Below are 27,501 nucleotides of genomic sequence, written 5' to 3' on the forward strand. Positions count from 1 at the left end.
ATTAGGATGCAAATTGGGCCTGGTCATAGCCTATAGTATTAGGATGAAAATTATGCCAAAATCCATAGTCTATAGTATTAGGATTAAAATCTCCTCAAAATCCATAGTCTATAGTATTAGGATGAAAATTAGGCCAAAAATCCATAGTCTATAGTATTAGGATGAAAATCAGCTCAAAATCCATAGTCTATAGTATTAGGATGAAAATCAGCTCAAAATCCATAGTCTATAGTATTAGGATGAAAATTAAGCTAAAATTTAAAATCTATAGTATTATGATGAAAATTAGGCCAAAATCCACAGCGTATAGTATTAGGATTAAAATTAGGCCATAATTTATAGTCTATAGTATTAGGATGAAAATTAGGCCAAAATATATAGTCTATAGTAGTAGGATGAAAATCAGGCCCAAATCCAGTCTATAGTAGTATGATAAAATTTAGGCCAAAATGTATATCCTCTGGGCTTTATGCTAATTTTAAATTCGATACTATGTACTATACTTTTCGGGCTAATTTTCATCTTAATTTTTTCCCTTTTTTTCCCGAAATTTTCATCCCAATACATATTTTCTTGTTTTTGTCTTAATTTTCATCCTTATACTTTACACTATGTATTTTGGCCTAATTTTTATCCTAATACTATGGACTACGGATTGTGGTTTAATCTTCATCCTTATAGTATACACTATGGAATTTGGCCCAATTTTCTTCCTAATACTATAGACTATGTTGTTTGGTCTAATTTCTATGTTAATATTATACACTATGGATTTGTGCCTATTGTTTACCTTATACTATAGACCATGGATTTTGCCCTAATTCACATCCTAATACTATACACCATGGATGTTGGACTCATTGGACCATCGATTTTGGACTAATTTTCATCCCAATACTGTAGACTATGGATTTTGGGCAATTTTCACCATAATACTATAGACTATGGATTTTGGCCTAATTTTAATCCTTATACTATAGAGTATGGATTTTGGCCTAATGTTCATCCTAATACTATAGTCTATGGATTTTGGTGTAATTTTATTCCTTATACTATAGACTGTGGGTTTTCGCCTTAATTTTATCCAAATACTATGTATAGACAATGGATTTGGGGTTAATTTTCATGCGAACACTATAGACTATGTAGTATTAGGATGAAAATTGGTCCTAAATCTAGAGTGTACAGCATTAGGATGAAAATTAGGTACATTGTTTTCAAAATGAGACAGGGCCACATTGTTTTCCCCAGTTGAATACATATCAGCCCTTCTGGCACCTTAATATTATTAATGATTAAAAAATTTTTTTTTTTAGCCTATTACAGTGAAAATGGTCACAGCAAAATGAGACTGGCCGCAGATGTTACCTTAAGGAGCTCAGCTTGAATAAGTATAATATATATTAATGCTTCCTGAAAAAATAGTTCTGGACTTGTCAGTAACACTACAATTTTTTTAAGAAATTAATACACATAAATTGCAAACACACTTCATTATTTTGATAAAACTCTCTTTATACTTATTGTCACTTATTGCAGTTTGTGTATGATATATGATCATCAATCTGAAGGGATGTTTAGATGTAATTTATAGACCTATGTTAATTTATAGACCTATGTTATTCGCACCACTTAGAACTAAATCAGACACAAGAAAACCATAAAATGATTCTTTGGGAAAGGAAGTTTATTTTAAGTATACTAAACTATAAAACGCAGAAAAAACAACTCAATAATCAAACCAGAAATAAAACGTCAACCCACAATGGGTGGGAGGGAAGGGGAAAAGAACATCCAGAACACAAAATCATGTCTGAACGTAAACGAACCTACCTACTCAACTGAGTTATACTCCTGATACATATCCCATACATGTCCATTAATAAGTAATTTAAGTGCCCAATAAGAAGTTGCACTAAAATTATATAAACCAACATGAAGCAGAGTGGTCATTTGAAAGTTGAGCTGTTTGAAATATTTATTGTGATCAGACATATACTCTGGAGTATTTGCAAAAGATTTGAAGTAGAACTGACTTTGAAGAGGAACTGAAGTTCTACTGTTTTATCTGGTATTAAAATATAGCATGGTATGCAATTTCTGTTGTCTTTGTTTTATGAAATTTTGGTTTGAGATTTAAGTGTGATACCTTGAATTTGTTGATTCACATGAAATGTTATGTACATTTTCTGTACAAGGATCCAAAATAAATATTCAAAAATAGTCTATTATTGGTGAAAAAATTCTACAACAATATTGTATTTCCTCTTTCTCTCTTTAATTGTTTGGCCACATTCTTACAGATATGATTTTGTTGACTTGATTGACAATAGTATTTGCCAAAGTGGATGTGGATATATACCAGTATATATTAAAATTATCTGCCACAGTTCACCAACACCAAGGTGAATAACTGTTTAACTATATTTACCAAACCAGTGGATAGGTATTCTCCATTAGTAACTTTGTTTCCTTGTTTCTAATTTGAAGAAATAACTTGCTTGCTTGTAGAATCCTAGACAATGCCACTCAGAGGTGAAATTATTATAGCAAATTATTATCTGGACTATGAGAAGCCCTGAGCTCCGGAGTGCACAACTGAAAAACACTATCCACCAGTTTGGTCTGTTCTCATGCTGAATAAGTTTTAGTCAACAACAGATAAAAATTTAGGTATCATAACTTAGTGCTTTTTATTATAAAAATAGAATTAATCAGCAGTGTTTGGAGATATAGTAAACCTCAATCCTTCGCAGAAGGTCATTGGAAATTTTAGACATGTAAAGGGGGTGTGAACTCAAAAGCCAAAGTTTTGAATGGACGGCAGGAAGAAAAAAAATTGGATCTGAGTGCAAAAAAAATCATCTTTTGTTCGGGTATAGGTGAGATCAAGAACATAATAACATAATTTGAAAGAATATCTACAGGATCATCTGTGAAAGTAACTTTTGGTGTACTCTTTTGAATAATTTAAGAATATTGTTCAAATTGAAATTATCATTACTGTAAATGATGGAAATATGCAAAGCAATAAATAAAATTATTCCAAACATTGCGGAAAGTGTTTACTGGCTGGATTATTCTTCGGGTTTCTTCACTGGCTCAGCAAAAACATATTGTTTGTTCTCAATGTCTGTCACAAAATTTGTTTGAATTATTCACTCTGTATGTATTGACTAAAGGCCCGTTTAAACGGTTTCAACATTTGCTTCAACATGCATGCATTCAACATTTTGTTCAACCAAATGTTGGGGGCGTTTGAACAGGTCGTTCAACATTGTTGAAAGTGTCAAAAATGTTGTAGACTTAATGAAAGCGTGTTGAATCAAATTTAAATTGGTTTAAACTTTCATTCAACATCCATACAACATTTCCTTTGTTTTCCAAAGTGTTGAATGGTGTTGAAGCCATGTGAACACTCCTTTCAACATTTGCCCAACATCCGTCCAACTTTAACAAATGTTGGTCAAATGTTGAAACCGTTTATACAGGCCTTAAAGTAAGAACATCAACTGTACTACATTATTCTCCCTACTTTTGATTCCAAAATGTTCCCTTCAGTTCATTCAACAGAATGATTCACCCAAAGAAACCTACCCTAACTCTTTCACTACAATCAACCAATAATTGAATAATATTTACACAATTGTTACTGTCATGAATCAAAGAAGTCATGTACTTCATTAATGTTCTGATCTTGCTGTTCTGGTTTAGTTTCACTGTCTTTCATCTGTGGTGCAGTATCTTCTCTGTTGTCAAACCTCTGATTATTATTGTCATCCTCTTCACCCACAGTGCTGAAGCTTTGGGGTGAAACAATATCCCAAGATTCATCTGTAAGGATAGAGATTGTCATATTGGTCACACTTAGAGGTTTTCGTTGAGAAACTCATAAGTAACACCATCATGAGAAATGACACAAGTGGAATCATGCACTGCTATTGAAACACTTTTCTCTTTTAAATGGCCACATTTGTACATAATGTTTACACTCTACACTTAGGAAATTCATCAGCATTCATTTGACTGGAAGGTCACCATAGATGCAACTTGCAATTATGGCCAGATTTAGCAGTGATGGCCTTATTTACTCTTACATGAGTCACTTACTAAACTTTGAATTTCATTGAGCTTTGGTTAACCTCACAAGATGAAAATAATGACTGATTTCAGGTTACCACATAGCCTCAATTTTTGCCGCTCCCTCACGTCTGGTTTTCCTTCCTGAGAAGAAACTCTTACGGGTTCGGCGTAGGCTCGTTTCCCGAACAGCGGCTGGTAATTGAACCTAGTTACCACAGAGGTCAAGTTTGTTGTAGCCAGTGATTTTTTATTCTGAGTCTTACTTAACCCTATAACCCCTAAATATATCAAAGAACAAATTGTCCTATCTTGTCCCCATGCTTTTCTTATAAAAGCATACCTGCCAACTCTCCCGGTTTTCCCGGGAGTCTCCAAGTTTTTTATCAAATCTCCCTGTCTCCTGGGTAGAGCACCAAATCTCCCATGAAATACCTACCTTTGTGAGATATGTTTATAATATTGTTTATTTCTTGTAGGCTCCTCCCCTTCCCCGCCACTGAAGCCCTAAATGTAGGGTTGATGACACGGTTCTGCTGGGACCGCGGAACAAATAGAACAGATTTCTAGACGTCTCCAGATTTTTGTACTCCGGGGGTTGACAGGTATGTAAAAGTACTGAGGAGAAGTTATTAATATATCAACAAAATTCACCTTAGGTGATCACATCCTTAAAGGGGAAGTATCACGAAAATTTGATGTCATTTCAAAACCCAGAAATGTTTGTCTGAGAACAGAAACAGAAAATTATTGTCAAGTTTGTTATAAATTATCACCCCAGTGCAATAATACTGTCGATTAGTGCCTCTGGCCAGAGACAGAGTAGGCCGGTATGGATTGAAACTTGAAAAATATTAGGCTAACATTTTTCAAGTTTTCTTATTTTTGTTTCCAAAATGCGCTAGAACAGAGTACGAGTTGTTCCTGCCAGGAATTGAGTTGATTTCTCTCCTCTTGTTGTTCTAGAATTATTTTGTAGCAAATTGAAGGTCTTATTTCACCATTTTTAACAAAAGAGGTCAAAAACCCCATGATACTTCCCCTTTAATTCTCATGACCTCACTGGGTTGAATAAGCATTGATATTACAAGGCAAAATTTGATGCTGATCACTGTTCGGGCTTATTAAGGCTTAAAGCTGCTAAACAACACCTACCTTCTTCATCTGCATTATACGTCTCATCAGGGTCAACATTTAAATCCATCACATCATCACCATCCTTCATTTGCCTGGCTCGCATACGCACTCTCTTGGCTTTTTCTTCTCTTCTTCTTTGCTTGTCTTTAATCTCAGCTTGAGCTTTTTCTCTCTTCTTTTCTGATGCAGTGAGCTTTACCTCTAACTACAAAGTAAATGATTTTAACAAAACGCTATAATAATTTAAGTTGATAGTAATAGACAAGTGTGTTATATTTAAAAATGGATGAAAAAGTTATTTCATGTTTTGCAAGTGGAAAAGCTACTGCCCTGAGAAACCACCTTATTTTGTTCAGAATTACCTTTAAGGACAGCATTATATTCTCTATAATTTCTTACAGTTACAAACTGAAGATAAAACAGTTCTTACCTCAACCTTCTGCTGTTGGGCTTTGTCCATTTCTCTTGCCAGAAGAAGTTCTGATCGTCTTTTGGACATCAGTTTTACTTTTTTGTCTAATTCCTGAGATTATAGAAAGAAGTCATTAAATACAACACTGACACTGGGTCCGTGCGGGGAGAGTGATCACAGCAACAGTGTTTGAGGCTTGGGTGCTCTTAGTGCCATCTGGAGAATCGAGACAACTGTTGTTTTAGAGTTTTAAACAGCATAAAAAACGTAAATAAAAGTCAGGAAAAAAAAATTACTTGTGGTCTGTCTTGAGTGAGTGATCAATATTGACAAACTGGGGGGAGAGGCCGGGGCCCAGTTGTTTGAAGCCCGATTAAGCCAATCCTGGATTAACGTGAACTTTTATTGGAGTTAAATTACTAAGCAATAAAGACTTGAAGCAAAACCCATTATACTTATTCCTTTATTTTTCTGCATCATGTAATAGGCGAAGCTAATAAATTAAAAAATAAATTCTCCCAAAAGATTTTTGTCCCCAAGTTTTGACTTAAACTTTTCTTAACCATTAGCTTGAAATTAGCCTTTTAACCGTTTTAAACGAGCGAGAGAAAAACATGGATTAAAGGGACAGTATCACGCTATTTTTAGTAACACATTGAAAATCGGAAAGACGCTGTTCAGTTGATAGCAGCCAAGATATAATGACAAAATTCCTTTAAAAGACTATTAGACTAGAATGCAAAGAAACTATTTTCGCCGGCAGATGACCAAGATAGAGAGGGGTTCAAATTTGAAAACGTCTAGCGGACGTTTTCAAATTTTGCTGCTGTAACGCACTAAAAATCGCCGGTTGTACTATATTTTGGTTTAACCTTTCATCTTAGAATCGCTATTAATATTTCTTTTAAATTAGCGATTGAGAAATTAATTAACACGGTGTTCAAAGTTTAAATTTAGTGAATTTTGGCCAAAAATCATGATATCTCCCATGATACTGCCCCTTTAACTTTTAATCGTGGATTAACGTTAATCGCCTTTCGAACAACCGGGCCCAGAAAAGAAAAAGCTGAGTATTAAAAGACAGTTATTTGTCTTGGAGTAGAACCTTTACAGAATAACTGTGAATGCTGATGAGAGGTGGGGGAGGGGGGGGGGGGGTGGGGGGAAAGAGGAGAAAATGAGAATGACGATGATAAACTGACTCTGTAATGAGGACAGTTTTAATGATAATGATGGTTGGGCTGAGATTGTTGGTGCCCTAGCTACCAGAGGCATTTCTCGTGCTTCACATGGATATGTGTGATCTTAGCTAATTCATACATTTTCTGACAAAACTCGACCTCAGGTAAATGAACCTCAAAGCTCCACTGGCCAATGACTCCTCTGAGAATCCTCAGGTACCCAGGGCACAGCGTTGGTCGTGATGGTACAACAATGAAGGTTGCGCTGATACTATGGCCATTAGTAACTAAGCCAGACATTTTTTTAACTTGTTAACTTACTTTCTGTCTGTTCTGTTCAGCTGCAGCTTGCTTCTGTTGCAAAGCTTCCCTTGTCAGGACTGGAGCGCTTTCAATTTTCTAGTGAAAATAGAAATCCCGATGTAAAATCATACATACTGAAAAATTCCACATAAGTCTTGGGGGTCAGGCATTTGTCAATACCCAAAGGCATTTAACAGGCTCACTGAATTAGCCCTCACAAGCACTACATAATTAAGGACAGTACGTTCTAATACCAAAGTATTTTTGCACAGTTTATTACTATACGGGAAAACTCTAAAAAGAAAATTGGGGGGAACCACACATTTTTTTAGATAATTAAGAAACAATAATTCTAAAAAGTGCTAAAATACAAAGCAATGTGTGGCATTTTTTATCAAATTGAAGCTTTATTATCTCTGAAAATGCATGGTTACCCCAAATTTGGTGATTCCATTGCCATTAATTACTCTTGTAGGCCAGTTTGGATTTTGCCTTCCCCAGTTACTTCTCCATACTTTTTTTTGACTATTGCTTTTTTGACTATTGCCTTTTAAGCCTGTACTTTAGCTGTAGACGTAAAACAACTAACAATGCATTAATTTTCTATCACAAATTATGTCTCATTTTATACCTGTAACCTACGCGGTGGTCTGCCAGCCGGTGAAACAGAACCATTCTTCCCAAGGTCAATATCAAAGGCTACTGCTTTTGATAGCGGTGGTAGTTGTGGAGAAGCATGGCTTATTACCCCTATCAACAGAAAATAACTGATTAATTAATTAATTAATTAATAATAATAAGCTCAAGGGGAATGGAGTGTGGATAGCATGTTTGTCACAAGTCTAGCTTCAGTTTGTATGACATGATTTTATGATCTTCAACAAATAACCATGTCGTTAATAATAGGCCATTTTACAGTTGTGTGCTTAGTGACCTGGTCTTGAATTGGAAGCGAGGCTGGGGTTGACCTTGTTTTGATACAGACCTCACTGCTTTTCATATGTAAATGCAAATAGTTAGCATAAGAACAGTTTGATCTGCATATGAAAAGCAGTGAGGTCTGTATCAAAACAAGGTCACCCCCAGCCTCGCTTAGAATCAAAGACCAGGTCACTTAGCACACAACTGTAAAATGGGCTATTAAGAGTGTAATAATTACACTCAGATCAGCTGCGCTGCTCCTACATGAAGCCATTCAATCAGAAATTTGCCCTCTTTTTTTGGGAGGGGGGTGGGAGGGTGTAATAATAATTATTACACCCTCCCACCCCCCCCTCCCAAAAAAGAGGGCAAATTTCTGATTGAATGGCTTCATGTAGGAGCAGCGCAGCTGATCTGAGGTAAAAAAATTGATAAAAAGAAAGCTGTCTTAACCTACTCCAAAATATAAATATTGCTAATTAAACCATACTTAGCATAATTTCCAGCAAAAATAATTATCTGCAAACATTCAGGCAAAAACTTGTTAAAACTAGAATTTTTTCATAAGACGGAGGGAGGGGGTGTACCTCTTCAAACAGCCCTTCAATTTCCATACCATACAAAGACTTACAGTGTAAATTCCAACTTAACTCCTTTCCCACCCTCCTCAGGAGAGAATGGGCCAAGTGAAAATTTAATAAGGAAAAACAATTTCAGTTTAAATAGGGTGCACGCGAGATGGCATTGAGATGGTGCGCCACTGTTTTAACAACAGTAATTTATTACTAAAGGCTCAATGGTGCATAGCACAGCCGCCTCTCATTCGTAGTAGCGGGAGCGAATGAGAGGCGGCTGTATTCGCAGGCTAAATGGTGCAATGACCCAAAACTAAGTGCTACAAGATCAGCATAACAATGATTGCTATCCAAATAAATGGGATCCATTCCTTAGCAAATAAACCTCTTTCATAAAGAATGTACTTGCTAAATACACAAGAACGTTTGCGATAGACGCTAAAACAATCTCTGCCGATCGATGAAAATGTGTTAAATGATTCGGACAAATCTCTTGCAAACAAACGCGGGTCAACAAGGTATAAAATGTTAACTCGATTGAATTTTTAAAATCCCACTGAGTTCAATGAAGCGCGACAATAGTGTTGTAATAAATCAATTTGTTTGGATGCTTAGGTTCCAGAGTTTCATTATGACTGTATAAAACCGCCTGTTATAAAGTTCAAAGCGGATGATATACTAAATGGGCAAGAATTAATTTTAATTTACTGAATAGCTTGATCCACTAAACTTACCGTTTGAAGGCTTTGAAGGCGAATGTCTGGTTTCTTCTGCGGTTTGTTCATTACAAACATCTCTACTCTCTTGTGGGTTTGCGGGAACGTTTCCATTTAGCTCTGCTGTGCTTGGTACGCTTCCATTAGTGTGACCATTTGATCTGGGTTCAGGCTCGACTGTTTTGCCATCGCTGGCTTTTAAAGTTTTGGGCTCATCACCGTTTTGTGGTGTAACTTTGGAAGCTCCGCAGCCCATCACAAAAAGCCGCTTTCAGCAGCTCTTCACTGTGCTTTCGTTGAAGGCCATTGTTGCTCATGTAACTATTCCAAGATTAAAGTTTTATATGTTTTGGTTGCGGAACACATTCTTCCACTCGACCGCCGGTGACGAATGTTCCAATATTAGAATGCGCCGTAAATTCCACGCGTGCCTTATATTCACGGTATAATTCTGGATTCCTTTCAGTTTCTTGCTACTTTATAAAATGTCAAAAAGGATAAATTGTCTAAACTGTTCCAAAACTTTGTGTATGATGAATCGCCAACGAGACTAAATACGAATCGATGGAAGTTGCTATGCAACGATGTAAACGCTATTGTATTCTCGTCTAATGCATCTTTTTAATGAATTCCTCTCAGCCGGAAAATTGCGTCAATGAGACAGCAATTTGCAGTTAGCGGACCAGTGTAAAAAAATCTTGACACATAAACTAATAAAGCTTAAGGTCACAAAAATGTGAAAAGCTGGTTCAACTATCACAAGGCTTTATGTTTGTATAAATAGGAACTGAAAATTCACGTGCGCTTTTTTATTGAACTTGCACGTGCTTCAAAACTTTTCTAGACAATCGTCGAACTTTCTGGAAAAGCCATTCGGAGACAGTGCGCCGAGAAAAAGAACAAACAGTTATTGCACTGTCCGATTTCTAAAGCTGTTAAAATGTTTTGATAATGACACCTGTTTCGTCATTAGGTACAAAGATGTCGGTGTATATTTAAAAGGCTAGCCTTTTAACACCCTCTCTCGGCTACATGATTCCCAAATAAACCGATCAATTTAAAATTCAAACAGTTCCCACGTCTTTGCGGCCAGTGATGACTTTCTTTTTTATCAAGGACAGTTGCGCGAGATCGCGAGCGTGCGATCGCCTGCATACAGACGTCTCCAGTTTGATTTGCAAGGGACGTCTGCTAGCCCGTGTAACAAACGTTTCAGTGGGATTTTGTGCGTGCGTTTAGGGACGGTTGGTTGCCACGCAGGCTACAGGTTAGCGTGATTGAGAACTCGCGAAACCATGCTGTGCCCTAGTATTTCAAGAAATGGACACGCATTTCTGAAGACTACAAAAATGCGATCGAAAACGAGTATAAAATGGAGTTAAAGAGCTTAAGCCGGCGTAAAACGTTTGGACATTGTTGTACAAAAACGTTAGAACGTTTAGCACCCCATGTTATTAATGTTGACGTGAAGTTGGATGGCGTTTAACCAAGCAGCAACAATTGCTATCCAACAGAATTTGGACGTATTGTGTAAAATATTTGAAAGTTTGGCCCCGACTTGATTCGGATTTTCTGCAAAAATTGTTTTATTTCGTACCGCTCATTTGTACCGAAAACAAAGTGACAATACAACCAGAATTTTTATGCATTTTTTAATATTAAATTAATATTTTTATTCAATGTTACGCTACTATATCTCCTAAGACCATCAAGAAATATAAAATTAAATTTTAAACATCTGACTGGAGAAGTATTTGCGAATGGAAACCTAATAACAGTGAACAGATACGATGACGCACTGTACTTCATGTTGTCAGGTCTATTTATATCTAAGTTCTCTCTCTCCCAATCTTTGTTCCTGTTTTTTCTTCTGTACATCCCCACCCCCTCCCCCCGTGGATGCGAAGCAGAAGGCGTGAGATGTCCCTCTCTAACACGGCTGGTGACGAACTGTAAGTTACCGTATTATTCTATACCCAGCATAAAGCGGTTTTTAAACCAAGAATCGTCAACGACTGCTCCATTATTTTGTTTGTTTGGGGGTTTTTACGCATTTTTTTTCTGGAGAGAGGTATTCCTGCAACGCAACAGGAGAATGTAGTTATCAGTCCTTTTTGTCTTTGTCAGAGCTCTCTTGACTTGTAGAGCTTGAGAACCGCTCCACCCTTTTTCGCCTAATTTCAGAATTCTCGTCATTTATCTCTGCGTTCGTTTCTGAATTGTCTCTAGCTGCAGCAACCGCAGCTGCCGATGTAGCTCCAATGTCTTCAGGCTCAGGAGATGAGGAAGGGCCTGGTTGTGATGAAAGAGATGTTTGTGTTGAAGCTCCCACGGTAGTCCCTAGTCCCGAGGGCCCTGCGGCTGTAGGTCCTTCTCCCAAGGGCATTCTTGTCCCCGACCCTGAAGGGCCTGCCTCTGTTGCTCCCACCTGTGAAGGCTCTACTCCTGACGGTCCTGCTCCAGCCGGCCCTGATCCAGAGGCTCCCGCTGAAGTGGACGGCTCAGTAACAGTGATGGGTGGTTGGCTGAAAGAGTAATATGAGACATCAGTTAGGTGATCAAAAAATAAAGAAGAATGTCTGTCTTTGGTGGTGCAATAGGTTATTTTACCTCTGTTCGTTGACCATCTGAGTATACTGGTTTAACTGAACTATAGCTGCATCCAGGAGCGCATGAATAGTACGTAACATGTTAATCCTCGCCTCCACATTCTGCCTCTCTTGAGCTTCAACTGCTACCAGCTGTTCAATATTCAGAGATGAGAAGTCCATGTTGGGAGAAGAATTTAGGCCACCTGAAAACAGACAACATATAAACAAACTCAGATCAATCAACAATGCGCAACAAGATGTGTGACATCGGGGATCAAATTAGACTGCAAGCAATTACATACTTTTAATTAAGATTACAATTGAAATTAGAATTAAACTAAATTAAATTAAATTAAATTAAATACCTCAAACATCTCCAATTTCTTTTTAAATTGGCGGATTTTATTTGTCTTAAAGGCTATGTATTTTTCTGTTTCATATTTGATTTCCAAAATTTTCTTGAAATGATTAAAGATGGGGTTAATTCCTTTACACCTACAGGTCCACAGATTCGTTTTTCCTAAAATTACTATATAGTTAAGCAGATCCATTCCCTCCTTCAGAATGCCTATCATAATGTCACGTATCAAGAGGCACTCGCAACTTCCAAGCCTATTTAATATACAAGAGGACACCAAATTCCAAAAATGCTTGGAAAAAGAGCATTCAAATAGGATATGATGAATAGTTTCTCGATGCTCTTTACAAAAGGTGCAGTTTGGATTTGATACATACCCTATTTTAAAAAGACGGTCATTTGTGTAGAGGAAGTAATTTAACACTTTGTATTGAAAAGAGCGTACATACGGTTCGCTAGCAACCCTCAAAGGTAAAAGATATACTTCTGAAATTTGGTCTTCTCTTAAATAAAATTCCTGACTGAGCTTATCCCATTTCCTAGGTTTTTCGTATGTAAATTTGTCAAATGTTTATAGTAGTTTTTACATTTATAATTTTCCAAATCAATGACGGTACTGAAATTTTGTATGTTAGTACGTAATTTTGATGGAACGGATTGTCTCAGACCTGTCCAAACCAAAAAATTAGAATTTGTTAAGCCCTGCTCTTTCATTGCTCTAAATGAATCTGTATTTGTCATGTCAAAAAGTAGGTCCCGTGGCTGGTGTACTTAAAAAAGAGCTTGGATAAATCATTTTGGGAAGAAGTATTGCTTTGATAATGCTCACTTTGCCATGAATTGATAGACCTCTTGACTTCCAAAGATTTATTCAATTTGCGATTTTCTTCAATCTTTGTTTGAAGTTCTTCTCAACAAGTATCTTTACATCGTATGTAATGAAAATGCCCAAAAATTTGACACATGTTTTCCACTTGAATCCCAGAGGTTCGTCTTCACAATTTTGAAGAGATCCAATCCACATGGCTTCTGTTTTCATAACATTCAGTTTTAAGCCCGAGACTTTCTCAAAATCGTTAAGTAGTTTAAGCAAAGCTTGAGCAGAGTCCTTTTCTGCCCCCCTCCGCTCGTTTGCTCCAGTTTTTTCGCGCTCGGCTCTTTCGCGCGACCTCACGACTATCCAGAAAGGGACTGCTTGCAGTCTAGGATCAAATGGGCGTGGACAAGAATGACGTAGCAGGAGTGTAGGATCACAAACAAAAGGAGGGGGGGGGGGGAGAGGGGAGGGAGGGGTCTTATATAATATCTTGCTCCCAGATCCATTTATTTCAAATAACTAGACAGGGATTTATGAGCAACGAACTAGACACAATTGCTTTGAATGATGATAGCTAAGCCTTTTTATTCCAAAAAGACGAGATCACCTTCGTTTCAAGGACTTGTTGCGCCACTATAATGCCGTTCTCACAACAACTCGTTATAAAATGACGACGGCTATCTCGTTTACCCGCCAGAATGACACTAGTTAACATGCGCACACTCTTTCTGTATTGGAAAAACTCGTACTAGGTTCTAAAGGTTTCTATTGGTGGGAAGTGATCAAAACTACTATAGTCGAACAGGACCCACCAAACCACAAAATAGATGGGCTTTTCTGCCTGCACCCCCCTTCCTCAACCTCAAAAGATGGTGTCTTTATTGCGTGGCCATCCCTCTATCCAGCAGTAAAAAATGACAGTGAGATTCAAACCCCACTTTTCTTATTTATCTAGCAATGCTGACTCTTGCTCGCTGAATATTTCTGTGTCAACTCAAATTTTAAAGCCAATAAAATTTTGTTGGTAATGTTCACGAGATAGTTGGTGTCTTTGATAACCCCCCCCCCCCCCCCCCTAGCCCTGACAAGGTGGGTTCTCTTCGAACAAACTTGTTATGACCAGTTCCCTAATGGTTCATTCCAGGGTTCTAACAAGCAATATGAATGGAATCAGCAACTATTGTGAAATCCGAGTTTGGCATACTTTTGAGATCAGAGATAATAATTCTGGGGCAAATGGGATGGCTGATGAAATACACCTTCTAATGACAGTCAACCTACGTCACGTATGACCAGCACTTCTGAGAAGGAAATGAACATTCAAATCCCTCTTTGTGATGTCCGGCATTTGAATGGAATTTTCTCTGGAAATCTTTCCGAAAAAGGGGCATTAAGTGAAAAAAAAAATTGAAAATATTCAGGAAACATTTATGCTTAATGCTGTAGTGAAAAGAAAAATTCATGGCTTTATGCCATCAATAAACTATGGAAATTTCAGCGGGAACTCTGAAATCTTACTGGCAATGTTCAAAACTGACATGTAAATTTCAAAACTCCATTCAAATTTCAATAGTAGGTCGACTGTAAAACTTTTTTGACCACTGCAAGCCTCCATAGCACACAGTTAGTGACTCACCAAACATGAATGGTGGCATCATGAACGGAGGAGGAAACATAAATGGCGGAGGTAATCCAAAACCTGGCATCTGAAAGCAAAATTTGGTTGATAAATTAGCAAAAAATTATCACTTATACCCACTACAGTTTAGTTCATTAAATATAGGGTTGTCCAATACTGACTACCTGATATGACCCAAAAAAGCCATCTTTCAACCCATACAGACCGGCCAATCTTGTCCAATTCAACTTCATGGTGTGCTTCATGGTCTCATGCTTTGAGAACAAGCCATAGTTCAAATGGACAAAATTACTCCATCTGTATGGGTCAAAAGATGTTTAATTCTTTTTTTTTTTTTTTTTTTTTGGGGGGGGGGGGGGGGGGCTTGTATCAGGTCAATAGTATTGGACATGTATGATAAAATAAATGCACATAAGAGTAGACAAAGTGCAATACCTGAGTTTGGCTAGCATCTTGTGGCATATTGCCAGCACCGGGGGCTGGAGGCGCCATAGATGCGGGAGGTGCACCGGGAGTGGGTGCTGGTGCTGCTGTGGCAGCAGGTGGTTGGGCAGGTGGTGGTACTGGAGGTACACCCATTGGCAGCCAACCAGGAAACATACCAGGAGCAGCTGAAATATGCAAAATATATTTATTATCACATTACAGTCTACAGTCTCATAACAGAAATCTATGAAATAAAAAATTTGTTTTTGTATTTTTGAAGCTTGTTATGTCCTGATTATGAAATGACAAAAGAAATTTGACAAAATCAACTAAAACGGACATTTTTCGCCCTCAAAAAAACCTCAGAATTCACTAAATCGTATCCTGTGGACTGGGAACGAAACTTTGCTCAGGACAATGCTGATGATGAAGCATGCCTGGAAGAAATGTTTACTTCTCCCTTCAAAAGTATTTCCTACATCACAGCTTTGTAATACAATTATTGTTTTGGCGGTGCGCAAGATGGAGACACTTTTAGGCGCCAAATTTAAGACTTTCGGTTCAATTTATTCCGCATTGTGAATGTTTGAGAGCCTAAAACCTACATATTAAAAGAACCAGAAAATTATAAACTATCATATTAGAACAAGACATTTTTTACTTCATAGGCACTTTACCCTTTAAGCCCAAACAGTGACAAGCATCTGATTTCTCCTTACAATGTCCCTACTTAATCAAACATGTAGGTAATGAGAAATAACAAAATCATCACCAGGTGTGTGTTTTGAAATCTAAAGAAATTCTCCCAACCAGTGCCATACAAAATACAGAGAAAAACAGTGAGGAGAATACATGTTCATATTGGTGTTGAAAGAGTCAAGACTGACATTTCAGGTTAGTGACTGCCATACTCCACGATCCTCCCACTCAGATGGACAGTTCTAAGATAGAAGGTAGAAACTTATCCAAACAGTGCTTGTTTCAAGAGGAGAGTTAACTTTGCAGTCATTAAAATCACTGAGAGCTTGGGTGCTTACCATTTACGTGGAAAACCCGGAAATTCCAGTTGGAAAATCAAATGGTACGCATCACTCCATTTGGAGTACATCTGAAATTATGGGCTTCTGGTCAAAGTGATGCATGCATTTTTATTACTCCTTTTGGGATTTACAGCTGATCTTCATACACTTTGCATGTTATTTATCTGCTGTTAAAACAAGCTAAATCATTTCCTATTTATGCCGAAAATTTCCATCCGGGTGGTTTGCGTAAATGGTAAACACCCATGGTTGCAAGTTGTGCTTAGGCAGTGAACTTGATGCCTTCCCTCCAGCACCCACCATTCCCCAAAAGTTGTGAGAGGGAAATTAAATCTGGCTGCTAAGACTCCTATCTGTTTTTACCAATCTACTGATCCAATCCACCTGTGTTTTGCATTACCTAACATCCGGTCTAGTATTTTTCAAAACCACTTGTAAATTTAAATTTCTCCCTTGCCATAAACTATTAGGCAAACATATCAAGTACCTTACCATTCATGGCAACTTGCGGTGGTACCCCAGGGGTAGGTTGAAGTCCCATTGGAGGGGGGACCCCCATGGGAGGGAAGCCACCAAAGGGGGGTGCGGCAGCCGGCTGTGGGGGCTGCTGCTGCTGTGGAGTTGGTGGCTGAGGTCTAAGGACATCCATTCTACATGTGGGACATGTCTGTTGCCGTTGAAACCACGATCTTAAGCAGCTAGTGTGGAATATGTGATTGCAGGGCAGTTTTTTGCAGCCTGTTGTCATTTCTTCTCGGCATATGATGCATACATTGTCACCTTGTTGGAGTTCTTCAGGAGTAGCATCTGGATAACTAACAAAAACAAAAAACATGAGAACATTATTACTGATAAGAACTGAGGGTGCTTTAGTGCAGGTAGTGGGTGAATCCAAAATACACAATTCAAATTTAACATAAATAAAGACTGTGCATACTTACAGTGTGTTCATGTTTCTGATAGCTCGCCGAGACATGATGACATCACTGATACATTTCTTAAACCCTCTGAAACACAACAAGCAAATATTGTTGAACATTTCCAAAACATTGATTACAAAATCACGGTCACTAATTCCACCAGACTTACCTTAGTGTTAGGTACATGGGTCTGATAGCAAACAATGGGAATGTATGAACTTTAATCATGATGACCATAAAACAGCAGTAAAGAACAGTCTTGATGAAACCTAAAAACACACAGAGATATCAGTGAACTAATCTGGGAAGAAACGCTTCGTTGAGAAATTTTCAGGGAAATCATGGATTAACATTACAGTTGATAGGTAGCTTATCACTTATTACAGCTGAACAAAGGGTAAATGTTATAGATTTACCTGTTATTAATTCAGTATAGAGAAGATAAACAGCTTTGTTGTCCCAAGGATTTTCACTTCTGAGGTCAATAATATGCAAGACATACTTCATCTGTATGGTAACCACTATTGTCAGGAGAATGGCATACTGAAAGTCAAGAGGAGCAAAGATGTTAATGATCATGATCCTAAAGTATCACACATCATTTCACTAACATGCTGATAAATTTCTGTTTTGTGATGTAAACTTTTCAAATAACTTGTGCACTCTTGGTAGATTGAAAACTTTAACCCACAGAAAGTCAAGGCATTACTTAAATGTATGCTGTAACACAAATTATGGGGTAGCAAATGTATCATAAAATTATATTTGATGGATGAAGGATTACTTTTGATCATGTGTTTTAGCAATCAAACTACATTTTATTTAATATCAAAACATGTGAGTGTTCTACAAAAAAATTAGGAAACAGAGAAAATTTGGCCCCAGTGCAAAAAACACCAGGTTTTTATTCGTACATTAAATAAATGTGATGTAAATTGCTTTTGTGTAAATCAATACCTTGCAGTCAACCCATGTCACTTGTGACCAGTAATTTTTTTCAATTAATGCATCTTTTTGGAAAGATTTCCAGAGAAATGTTTAAGATTCCATTCAAACGCCAGACATTACAAAAAGGGATTCCAATGTTTATTTCACTCTCGGCAATACTGGTCATATGTGATGTAGCTTGACTGTAATACACGGAAAACAAAAAAATAAATCTCTGTGGAAGAATGAGTCACTGGTTTTACCTCAAATCCAAACACCAGCTGCACTGATGCCCCACTTTGCATTGTAGTATTGTACGCAATATGAACCAAGACCGCATCCACCATGCCTAAAAACATGAGCAAAAGTACTGCTCGTACATGGAAGACCCACGATAACACAGGACTTCTCTCCATATAGTCAATCCTGTCTTCTGCCAGCCAATGGAAACACTTCAGAAACAGAAGAAGAGTAAACTGGGCAACAAATCGGGGACTGAAGTCATCACGGAAAACGGTGAATGCCAAGCAAGTTTCTGTGACCGCATACCACGATCTCTCAATCAGATGCTGAAATGCAGGGAAATGTACCAGCTCATTGTTTAATAATAATAATAAATTAACATAGTGCCAACTGATACCACAAAAATATTCATTCAAGTGCTTTACACTGAGTACTAATCATAAATTAAAAGCTTTCCTAAAAAGAAATGTTTTCAGTTGTTTTCTAAAAATGGCAAGGCTGCTACTGGTTCTGATTGATAATGGCAGTGAGTTCCATAAGACAGGATCAGCATGTAAGAAGGCGCGATCCCCTAGGTGTAGAGCAGTTAATTTTTGGGATGAGTAGAAGACGTTGTTTGGACGAGCAAAGAGTTTAGTGAATTTATGCCACATATCAGTCAAACAACTACTGAGGGAGATCTATGGGTAGAGTGTGTAGAATTTATACACACTAACACACCCACTTAAGGGTATGGTTATTTGAGGGTAGGAGGTGGATTCAAAGAGGATTATTGGGACATTCCAGTTATTGCCCGGTTTTATTTTTGGCACCTTTGAAGATTGCATCTAAGAGGGCAAAAGTTTTGTCTGCTTCTTTGAAAAAATATTCCAACAGTCTACATGACAGAAACCACCCTCTATAGGTTGACTGCATTGCCGGCATGTTGGTGCCAAAAAAATTTGTTCACGTAGTTAGCATATAAATGAAAGTTAACTCCCAGAGGCGAAAAATCTTATTGTTCCTACCCACCAACATGGCCGCCATAATGTAGCGTGCAATCAACCTATAGTGTAGTGGATCATGGGACACATAAACAAGGTCACGTGACAAAAGGAGAACAGAAAACTCTTCGCGCGCGTTTATCGAGTACAAGCTAATATTGTCATGTCTTTCCTTCCTTCAGTTTAGAATACAAAGTTGCGTTACTACAATCTCAGTTGATCTCTCAGTTAATTCCCCATGATACGTTTACAATAGGGGGGGGGGGTGGAAAATTTTTGTAATGTCCCATTTGCTTACTCTGGACAGGAAACAATGTACATGTCATTAACTTTCAGCTTGGGTTTGAAAGGTTTCCACTGAAGAACCTCTTTCAGCAGAAGCAGCAAAATTATTTCCATACTTATCCTCAGTGGGGGGGGGGCGGGGTAGATGTAAGTCTTTCATGAAACTGAAAATGAAACTTACTTCCTCTTTGTCAAAGCTCAATTAAGTCAGTTTTAAAAAATATATATAAATGGGCTAGACAAATATTAAAAATCATCAACACATTGAAGCTATGAAACAAACATACCTCCATTTCTGCAGCTCGCAGCTGTCCAAAGAAAACTTTCCGCATCATTTTACCGAGAAGAATCACAAGCACAAACGCTTGGATGTACAAAACCTACAACAAAACAGATGTCACAATCTCAAACAATGAGTTTAAAAGCAATCAGTGAGCAAGAAGGCTTTTTATTTCTATTTAGTGTGTTCAGATCTATCACTTACCGCCATGCTGGGACTTGACTTGGTGAGGTAAACAACTGACGGATAAAACTGGTGTTTTTGGTAGTAAGCGTTTGCGACAACAGCGCCTGTAAGAGCCAGGCTCGCCGCGGTTAGTACGACTTCACGCATGTTACACGAAATATTTCAAACTCAGACTAGGGCTGCTCGTTTAGTTCATACTCTAGAAAAGCTGCCGGACCCGTTTCGCTTAAATTTCTGTAAACAGTCAGCAAAACAACGAATTCTCGTGGCTTGATTTGACTGGCTTTCGACTTCAGCGAAAGAAAGGAACTGAGAACGAAGAAACACGTCTGCACATACGGGAATTTTTGTTGTCATTTGAAAGAATCCGCTGAGATACCTAGGGCTCATAAAGATTAAAAGGGAACTTGAAACGAATCACAATCTCACCGACAGGAGAGACCCTGGGGACGAGCATTGACCGCAAAAAAAAAAAACAAAAACAAAAAAAAAAGAAAGAAAAGAAAGAAAGAAAGAAAGAAAAGTAAAGCACACAAAATTTAATTCCGTTAAAAATAAGGTTTTTGCTATGAAGACTCAAGGCTTATTAGTTATAAGTTATTTGTGAATCTGTGATTTTACTAAATCATTTTTTCGACATCAGAAAAAGTTTCAGGAACAATTACTTGAGGTGAATCGATTTTAGGGGACTCATTCAAACAAGAAACAAAGCTTGATACCTTTTTTTTTTAAAGTAAATTGTGAAATGATTCACAAGAAACTTTCCATCTTTTAGTTACTCTCTAAAGTAGACCCCTAATTTTTTACTGATTAGCAGAAGTTTGTTACTTTTTACGTTTGATCTCGGTTAACTGCACGCAGTCCTTTGCAACAGAACTCGTGTGTAGTGGTTTCTAACATATAGCAATAACTAAAAACAGTATAACAGCCTTGGATAACTTTATAGAGAGCAAATTGACAGCCGTAGCTGCGACTCGGCATGATCTCTCTCCACAGTCAGTTTCACTAAGGTACGGACCGAATGAAACACATGAAGCACAGGGATACCAAGTGCTTTATTGGAGTTTCTATGCAGTCATAGTCAAACCGGTAAACTCATTTCACTGTATAAATGATTAACCGCTAACATTTATACAATTTCTGTATAAATGTTGTCAGTTTTCTCATTCTATGGTACTGATGAGTTCCGGCATTACGGATGAGTGGAAGTCACAGCTTTCTCGTGACGAAACATTTCATTATTGTGTAAGTAGTTTGTAAGTCGAACCGCCCAAATAAAAACTTATGTTTTCCTCAACAGTAATGATAAATTTGACTTTAATTGCATTGTTTCACTGCAGCCAAGAGTTCTGAAGATAGGCACAACATAAGTTGAATCTGTATCGACTTTATCGCCGGCTTTTTATTAGCGATTACTCATCTTTTTCGGATTCAAAAGAATTCCATTTCCACTGCACGAACTCTCTGTTAACACCATAGAAGGACACGGCAAAACAGAATCAACCGGAGAGTGCTTCTTGATCGCGGATTGTGAATTTTAAAATGATACCAAAACAGGTAGCCGAGAACATCGTTTTGTCGGCGTGACTTCAACTTATTTATAACTCCAAGAAGTACGAAAACAGCAAACTTTTTGATGCGGTTTGGTTGAGACCGTGCAGCGCCATAAATAAAAATACTGAGTATTGAAGAAGTAGTAGCTTGCGTCGGGCGCCGAGAATGTTGCAAAAGTTCAGATCGATGTTTCGGCGTACCGTCTGTAGCAAACGCACCATAACTTTAATAAGTTAAAACGAAGCGAAGTTCATAACATAACTGTAAAGTATTCCATGAGCGTAGGTATCTATGGAACGGCACAAATGGACATAAATATAAATGAAATCGCTAACTAGGCAATAAAATTAGCAAATAAACACAACGAAGAACGTACCGAATGTTGAGATCTGTCGGACTACTAAGCATTAGAAGACTGTAGAAATCTTACATAACTGCAACGATCCAAGGTGCCTTTGCACTAAACGGTCATAAACGAAATCTGCAATATTTGCGGGAAACAGCAGGCATTTTTAAAATAACAATGTGATAACAATTTGATAGCGCGGGCCTGGAAAAGGTCCCAGGAGACCGAAATTGTAATTCATCTTTTTTATACCGTCTCTTTACTACTGATAAAGGGACAGTGGTACCGAAACGTTGGAACTTTTTACAACACTCTTAACGCCCAACGCAACCTATTACTTTTTCAAACTAAATCTTTTAATGGTCGCTTTGGCCAGTTTCGTCAACTGTACACTTTCTTCTTCATGTGCAATTTTTAAAAATTCACTTTATTAGTTTTCCCAGGAATTTTCTCCTCAGTTTTCCACTTTTCCTTTCAGAGAGGTAATACATTAGCTGTTGCTTTGACCCTAATTTAATCCTCCCCTCCCTAGTCCCTAAAAGAATGACAAACTCCAACACCCCCTTCAGATACAATCAGAGGCTTTTTGATATCTTTGTGCCAGATAGCGAGAAAGACATTTGCAAAGAACAGCTTTATCCTTTGGACAGAGCAATGAACGCTCATAAAATTTTACAACGTTAACGATTACGTATGTCGGCAGCTATTGGATAATAAAAATACTTACATAAAAGTCACGTGGTTCAAAGAAAAAAGATCCATAAAGAGACATGTTCATTTTCATATGCGTGAGTGCTTATGCGACCACCAAAAGAAATATTTTCTCGATAAATCAGACAGGCATCTATGGACTTGTGTTTGAACGGTGAGTTATATGTATATATTTCAACAAGGCAAATCATTGTAGCATTTGACGGATAAATTTTGCGAAAACGATGTATAAATCCGCTGTTCTTACGCTTGAATTAGCTGCCGGCGATGGCCCAAATAAGAAAACCTCCGATTCAGGGTAAGAAAAGATTTCGAATGTCTCTGTTTGAAAGAAGCCCCGCAACAAGTTAAAAAGTTATCGAATACGCTTCCACTGTTTTCCAAAGTGTAGTGTCAGTGTTAGTGGTTTTCAGTATATATACTGAATAAGGAGACAAGATCATGGCCTCGTCTAAATCTGGTTCGTTTCCGCTAGTGTACCATCGGGGCGGTGATATTTCACCGAAAATGTAAGTTGTATCCTATTAAAATGGTGTCGAGTTTACTCTCCTGCCCTTCTAAAGTTTGATGTCTTTAAAAAAGGTAAATCCGTCTACAAACAAGGCCACAATTTTTAAATTCAGTACCAAAAACCCGAAACTGCATTCCCAAGAAGTAATCTTGGAACACTCCTCCCAGTTACCAAGTTGGTGGAATGGCTTCTAGTATACTGTACACAGCTGCCACCGACCGGCCTTTTCAGCCAATGCTCACTTAATTTTTGTGACAAAAGTTTCTTCCCGAGATGCCAAACAAGCAATTTCTCAACTTTTCCCGCTTGCTCAAACTCAGAGTGAAATCACCTCTGGCGCGAATTATGGGCACACTGATAATAGTCTCTCGTTAACAGAGAAAAGTTGGCTTAACAGCATAAGTTTATTTAGACACAAAAACGCGATAACAAATGTTACAAGTTTGAATCGGAAAAATGTTGCAAAACTAATGTTTATTATCATATTGAATTTCAAGGATTCCGTACAGTTACTGTCAGTATACCTGCCTAAGGTAAACATCAAGCCTAAGGTAAAACATGAAGGGCGCACGCCCCAAAGGAAGGTAAGACACGATCGCCAAACAAATTAGCCGAGAAGTTATTTGAGTAAGGTTGGTGCACTTTACGGACTTTTAGGGACTGAGAATTCTATCTGAGTGAGTCCTTATTCAAGAAATAATCCATTTGACAACATAGACTTAACCAGCGCTATATTATATCTTGTGGGGCGGTAAGTGACAGAGCTTTCATTGAACTCCTGAGTCGTCAAGCCAAACTTCAGCGCGCCTTTTGCGCTCTGTGCAGGCAAACTTCTTGATTTAAGTATAGTAGTAACACGCGATCATAAAGTACTAAAGAGATTATTCTTTCTTTTCGAAATGACTTTACATTGTTTTATTTTCGTCTTTTTGGCTTTTTTTGGCCGAGAGAAAGGACAGAATCGGCTCTACTTCCGTTCACGGGTAGGCACAAAAATAAACTGAAATCTTGAGAGAATAAAGCCGCTATTTTATGAAACGTTTGGTGTAAAGAAATTGTACAATCTAAGCCAAGTTGTATAGAGGTGAGGTGTTTATATGCCAAAACAACTTTTAAAAGCTCAAGAAATGGAAAGGTGGAAGGATTGAGAAAGAGCCTTACACACCACTTGGCACAATAAGACTTGGTAAGTAAATACCGCTTTTATTTGGGCACTAGAAGAGAATGCTACAAAGGAGAACATCTAGAAGGGGAACCATGAACAGCTTGAACTAATCGTGATGAGAAGACGTGTGGATGGTATTTTGATGTTTTACTTAGCACGCCCCTCGATCTTGGAAAACAGATTTTAGATGGTGGGGACAGCGTGTGTAAATGCAGATTCATTTCATTTACTTTCGCCTCTAACCCTCCCCCGCCAATCGCAATGATAGTTTCTTTTGCCAAAAACTATCTTATCTTAGACCACCTTGAAGAACTTTTCTAAACTTTCGCGCAGTAAAAAACTGGCGGCTGGACAGCGGCTTCCGTAACCGGAAGAACGTCATAAGAAAAGATCACAAAGGAAACTGGATGACCCAAAATACGCTTCCGTTTTAATAACATGGTTATTATATAAAAATTCTTTATAATACAGGACAAGGCAAGACAGGATTAGACAAGACCACTATTAATAGAATCAAACATCACATAAATTATGGTTAACTGGCTATTTAATATCTATATCTGTCTTGCCCCCGCGGAGTTTTCAGTTAAATAAATGTTAACGGACGTTTATTTCTGAAATAGAGCTACATAAGCAGGAGAATTTTTGTTATATGTGGCATGGCTCATGTTTTCTTGAAACTGACAAAGTGTAGGGGTGAGCTAACAATGCCGTAGAACACGTGTAGCATTTCTCCGTTACAATGCTAATATGAAAAGTAAGTCCTGATCGATCTCAGCTTAACATTTTCCTTTTCTTTCTGTTTTTTTTTTTATCAGGGGCCGGGGAGTATTCCACAAACCCTACTCACCCGAAGATTACTATAAGGGATCTTCTGGCAAAAGAAACACGGTAAGCATCTTCAGTGCTTCCATCGGGACCTTTTACGACAACTGACTTTATAGACTTAGCAAGGACCACTTCCACAAACAGGACTGAACAATTTGTGGCGGGATCTTCGTGTAGATTAAGATTAGCAATGAAGGATGCTAGGCTGATCGAACAGCTAGTATTATAATAATATTGCCCAATATTTCGGTTTAACAAAACTAACCTTCATCAGGAGCTAGAAAAGCTAAGTGAAAATGAAACAAAAGGTTACAAGATGACAATAATATTATAAAATCATAGGAAATAAAGAATGACTGTAAACAAACAAACAAACAAACAAATTGAAGCAATAACGGTCAAAAACAGAGAACGTATGGAATAATAACTATGAACACAACAATAACATGAAAGATTAAGTTTCATCGCATCTGTATGTGCTGTTAGGTTCAAATGTATTGCCTCTTGAAATTAAATGTCACTCCCTCTCCTCTCCCCTAACCTTAACGGTTTACAATACAAACCTTCCTCGGGGGCTGAACGAAAAAGAAAAGCGAGAAACATTAAAGGATCGTTACATTGCACCCTCTTGGTATAAATAGACGTGACGAAACACTCGCCAATGGCATGTCTCACGCTTGTAACTTAGTCCTAAACAACCAATCATCGTCACGCATTTTATATTTTAAATCTTTATTTGTAACAATCCGAAATATCGGGCAAAAATTTGTTTTTTTAAAACAAATTTATTTCAGTTATTTTAGCCTTTGTTGTTTATTCTATCAAGCTCGTCACCTCCGCCGTTGGGATCAGTCTGCCGTCAGTATTTTGTATAAGAAAGTCAAAGAACTTGTAAGTTAACGTGCTACGAACAGCCTTCGTTTGCAACTTACTCTCCAGGCAAATCAACTATACGTTAATTGGCAAGTTATTTTTCAACTAAAATTTACACTTTACTCGGAGCAAAGTTTAGCCATCTCAGCTAACAGCTTTCTTAACTTTCCTCAGATATCAGTAAAAAAAAAAAAACCCTGCCATTTCTCTGCTGACAGTTAAAATTTTGGCCAATTCTCAGCTATCAGTTAACCTCATTTATCCCATGCCCTAGAGAAAACAGCCAATCAGAAAGCTAGAAACCCGTTGCATATTCTAGTTCTGCTTGTTCTGCGGTATGCAACGGTTAGTCAGTTCCATGAACAAATTGGCGGCGTTCCTCGCGGCCTACAAATTTTTTCTGAATACTTCTAACCTTTTGTTGAAAGGTTTTTATACATTTGATGAGCACTACCTATTTATATTTTTTAATTTTTCATCAAAATTATGTACTTTCAACAAACGTTGCCAATCTGTTCAATATTTTTTCACTAACTGTATTTGCTATTAGAGTATTGAAGAGTGACGTTTTGTGTTAATTCAATGAGCGGCATGGGATAAATTAGTTATGCAATTTGCTTTCTCGTGGTATACCGTGAATATCCCACTCGTCATACACACTCGACTGAAGGCTCGTGTGTATACTAAGAAAAATCAAGTCACTCGTTGGATATTTCACGGTATACCAGTCGAAAGCATTGCATAACTAGTATGCACACCCTCCAACCAGGCCGTACACCTGAATTGGGACGGTACATACTTACACGCATGTCAAACGCATAGGCAAAGTCAATCTCGTACCCAGATCTCTCCGCAGGTTTGGAAATGTATTAGGCAAACTACCGAAAGCCGGAAGCCACATTACACCAACTCTACGGTATGGCCGAACTGGCTATACTGCAGAGTTGGTGAAGTGGACGTGCTTCTATAGTTTGCTGTACTTACATAGCTGGTAAAGCCTTAGGGAGCTGAGAGGAGGAAAGAAAGTTCTTAGCGCACTCCACGTTTGTTTTGTTTTCTTTTTTTTTAACGCCCACTCGAGCTTATTGAGCTTGTTAACGAGAGATTGTTAACGGGCTGGCTTTAATGACCCTTTTCCTACCCGGAAACCCCACCAACTTTCTTGAGTTGGTTTCCGGAAAGCTTTGTTCGAATTCTGATTAATATTGGAACCCACTTTTAAAAGTATGCAAATTTCTTGAAGTGGTCGCACATCTGCGTCATGCGTCAGGAAGTTTTCTAGCCCAGGCTTGAGCCTAGGGTTTTACACTTGTTGCTACAAGCTGTTTTTGCGCACGTAAAATCGAGGTCAGCAAATGGAAAAAAATTCAAAGCTAGTGAATATGTTTGTAAAAATTTTAAAGTGACGCTTACACGTACAAGCTGCGCTTGGTTGCACGTGTAAGCTCACTTCCGGTCGGGCTCAAAGTGGTCACATGATTAATTTGAGTCAC

At 37.9% G+C, this 27,501-nt stretch overlaps 3 protein-coding genes across 3 annotated transcripts in view; 1 reads left to right on the forward strand and 2 right to left on the reverse strand.

The window, feature by feature from the left end:
* Positions 1-3,055, forward strand: part of LOC146478705 (E3 ubiquitin-protein ligase FANCL-like) — a 25,335-nt gene extending 22,280 nt beyond the window's left edge. Inside the window, exon 16 of the mRNA XM_085112317.1 lies at positions 1,317-3,055. Coding sequence (XP_084968443.1) covers positions 1,317-1,349 — 33 coding nt within the window. The 3' untranslated portion in view covers positions 1,350-3,055. The remainder of the gene's footprint in view (positions 1-1,316) is intronic.
* LOC146478706 (uncharacterized) lies at positions 1,670-10,092 on the reverse strand. The gene is made up of 6 exons (XM_085112320.1): positions 9,344-10,092; positions 7,745-7,863; positions 7,132-7,209; positions 5,648-5,740; positions 5,236-5,422; positions 1,670-3,834 (listed from the first exon to the last, which is right to left on the reverse strand). Exons 1-6 carry the CDS (start codon positions 9,579-9,581, stop codon positions 3,656-3,658), a joined length of 894 nt encoding a protein of 297 aa, XP_084968446.1. The 5' UTR covers positions 9,582-10,092; the 3' UTR covers positions 1,670-3,655.
* A 1,187-nt stretch (positions 10,093-11,279) lies between these two features.
* On the reverse strand, positions 11,280-20,337 carry LOC146478707 (E3 ubiquitin-protein ligase synoviolin B-like). The gene is made up of 11 exons (XM_085112304.1): positions 20,039-20,337; positions 19,842-19,934; positions 18,307-18,612; positions 17,533-17,659; positions 17,286-17,385; positions 17,138-17,203; positions 16,689-17,011; positions 15,166-15,341; positions 14,728-14,797; positions 11,936-12,119; positions 11,280-11,850 (listed from the first exon to the last, which is right to left on the reverse strand). Exons 1-11 carry the CDS (start codon positions 20,165-20,167, stop codon positions 11,430-11,432), a joined length of 1,995 nt encoding a protein of 664 aa, XP_084968430.1. The 5' UTR covers positions 20,168-20,337; the 3' UTR covers positions 11,280-11,429.
* Between the last annotated feature and the right edge of the window lie 7,164 nt (positions 20,338-27,501).

Source organism: Pavona decussata, unplaced genomic scaffold (genome assembly GCF_977016875.1).
Source record: "Pavona decussata unplaced genomic scaffold, jaPavDecu1.1 SCAFFOLD_64, whole genome shotgun sequence".
In the NCBI taxonomy this organism is placed as follows: domain Eukaryota; kingdom Metazoa; phylum Cnidaria; class Anthozoa; order Scleractinia; family Agariciidae; genus Pavona; species Pavona decussata.

Excerpts from the sequence above, each read along its gene's own strand:
- LOC146478707 (XM_085112304.1), bottom strand. The coding sequence starts at position 20,167 with ATGCGTGAAGTCGTACTAACCGCGGCGAGCCTGGCTCTTACAGGCGCT. Across the intron at positions 17,012-17,137 it reads ATCAGAAACATGAACACACT|TTATCCAGATGCTACTCCTG; the intron begins GTAAGTATGCAC and ends TGTTTTTGTTAG. Across the intron at positions 15,342-16,688 it reads ACCGCAAGTTGCCATGAATG|CTGCTCCTGGTATGTTTCCT; the intron begins GTAAGGTACTTG and ends TGCATATTTCAG.
- LOC146478706 (XM_085112320.1), bottom strand. The coding sequence starts at position 9,581 with ATGGGCTGCGGAGCTTCCAAAGTTACACCACAAAACGGTGATGAGCCC. Across the intron at positions 5,741-7,131 it reads CTGAACAGAACAGACAGAAA|GAATTAGACAAAAAAGTAAA; the intron begins GTAAGTTAACAA and ends CTATAATCTCAG. Across the intron at positions 3,835-5,235 it reads GTATAATGCAGATGAAGAAG|ATGAATCTTGGGATATTGTT; the intron begins GTAGGTGTTGTT and ends CTATCCTTACAG.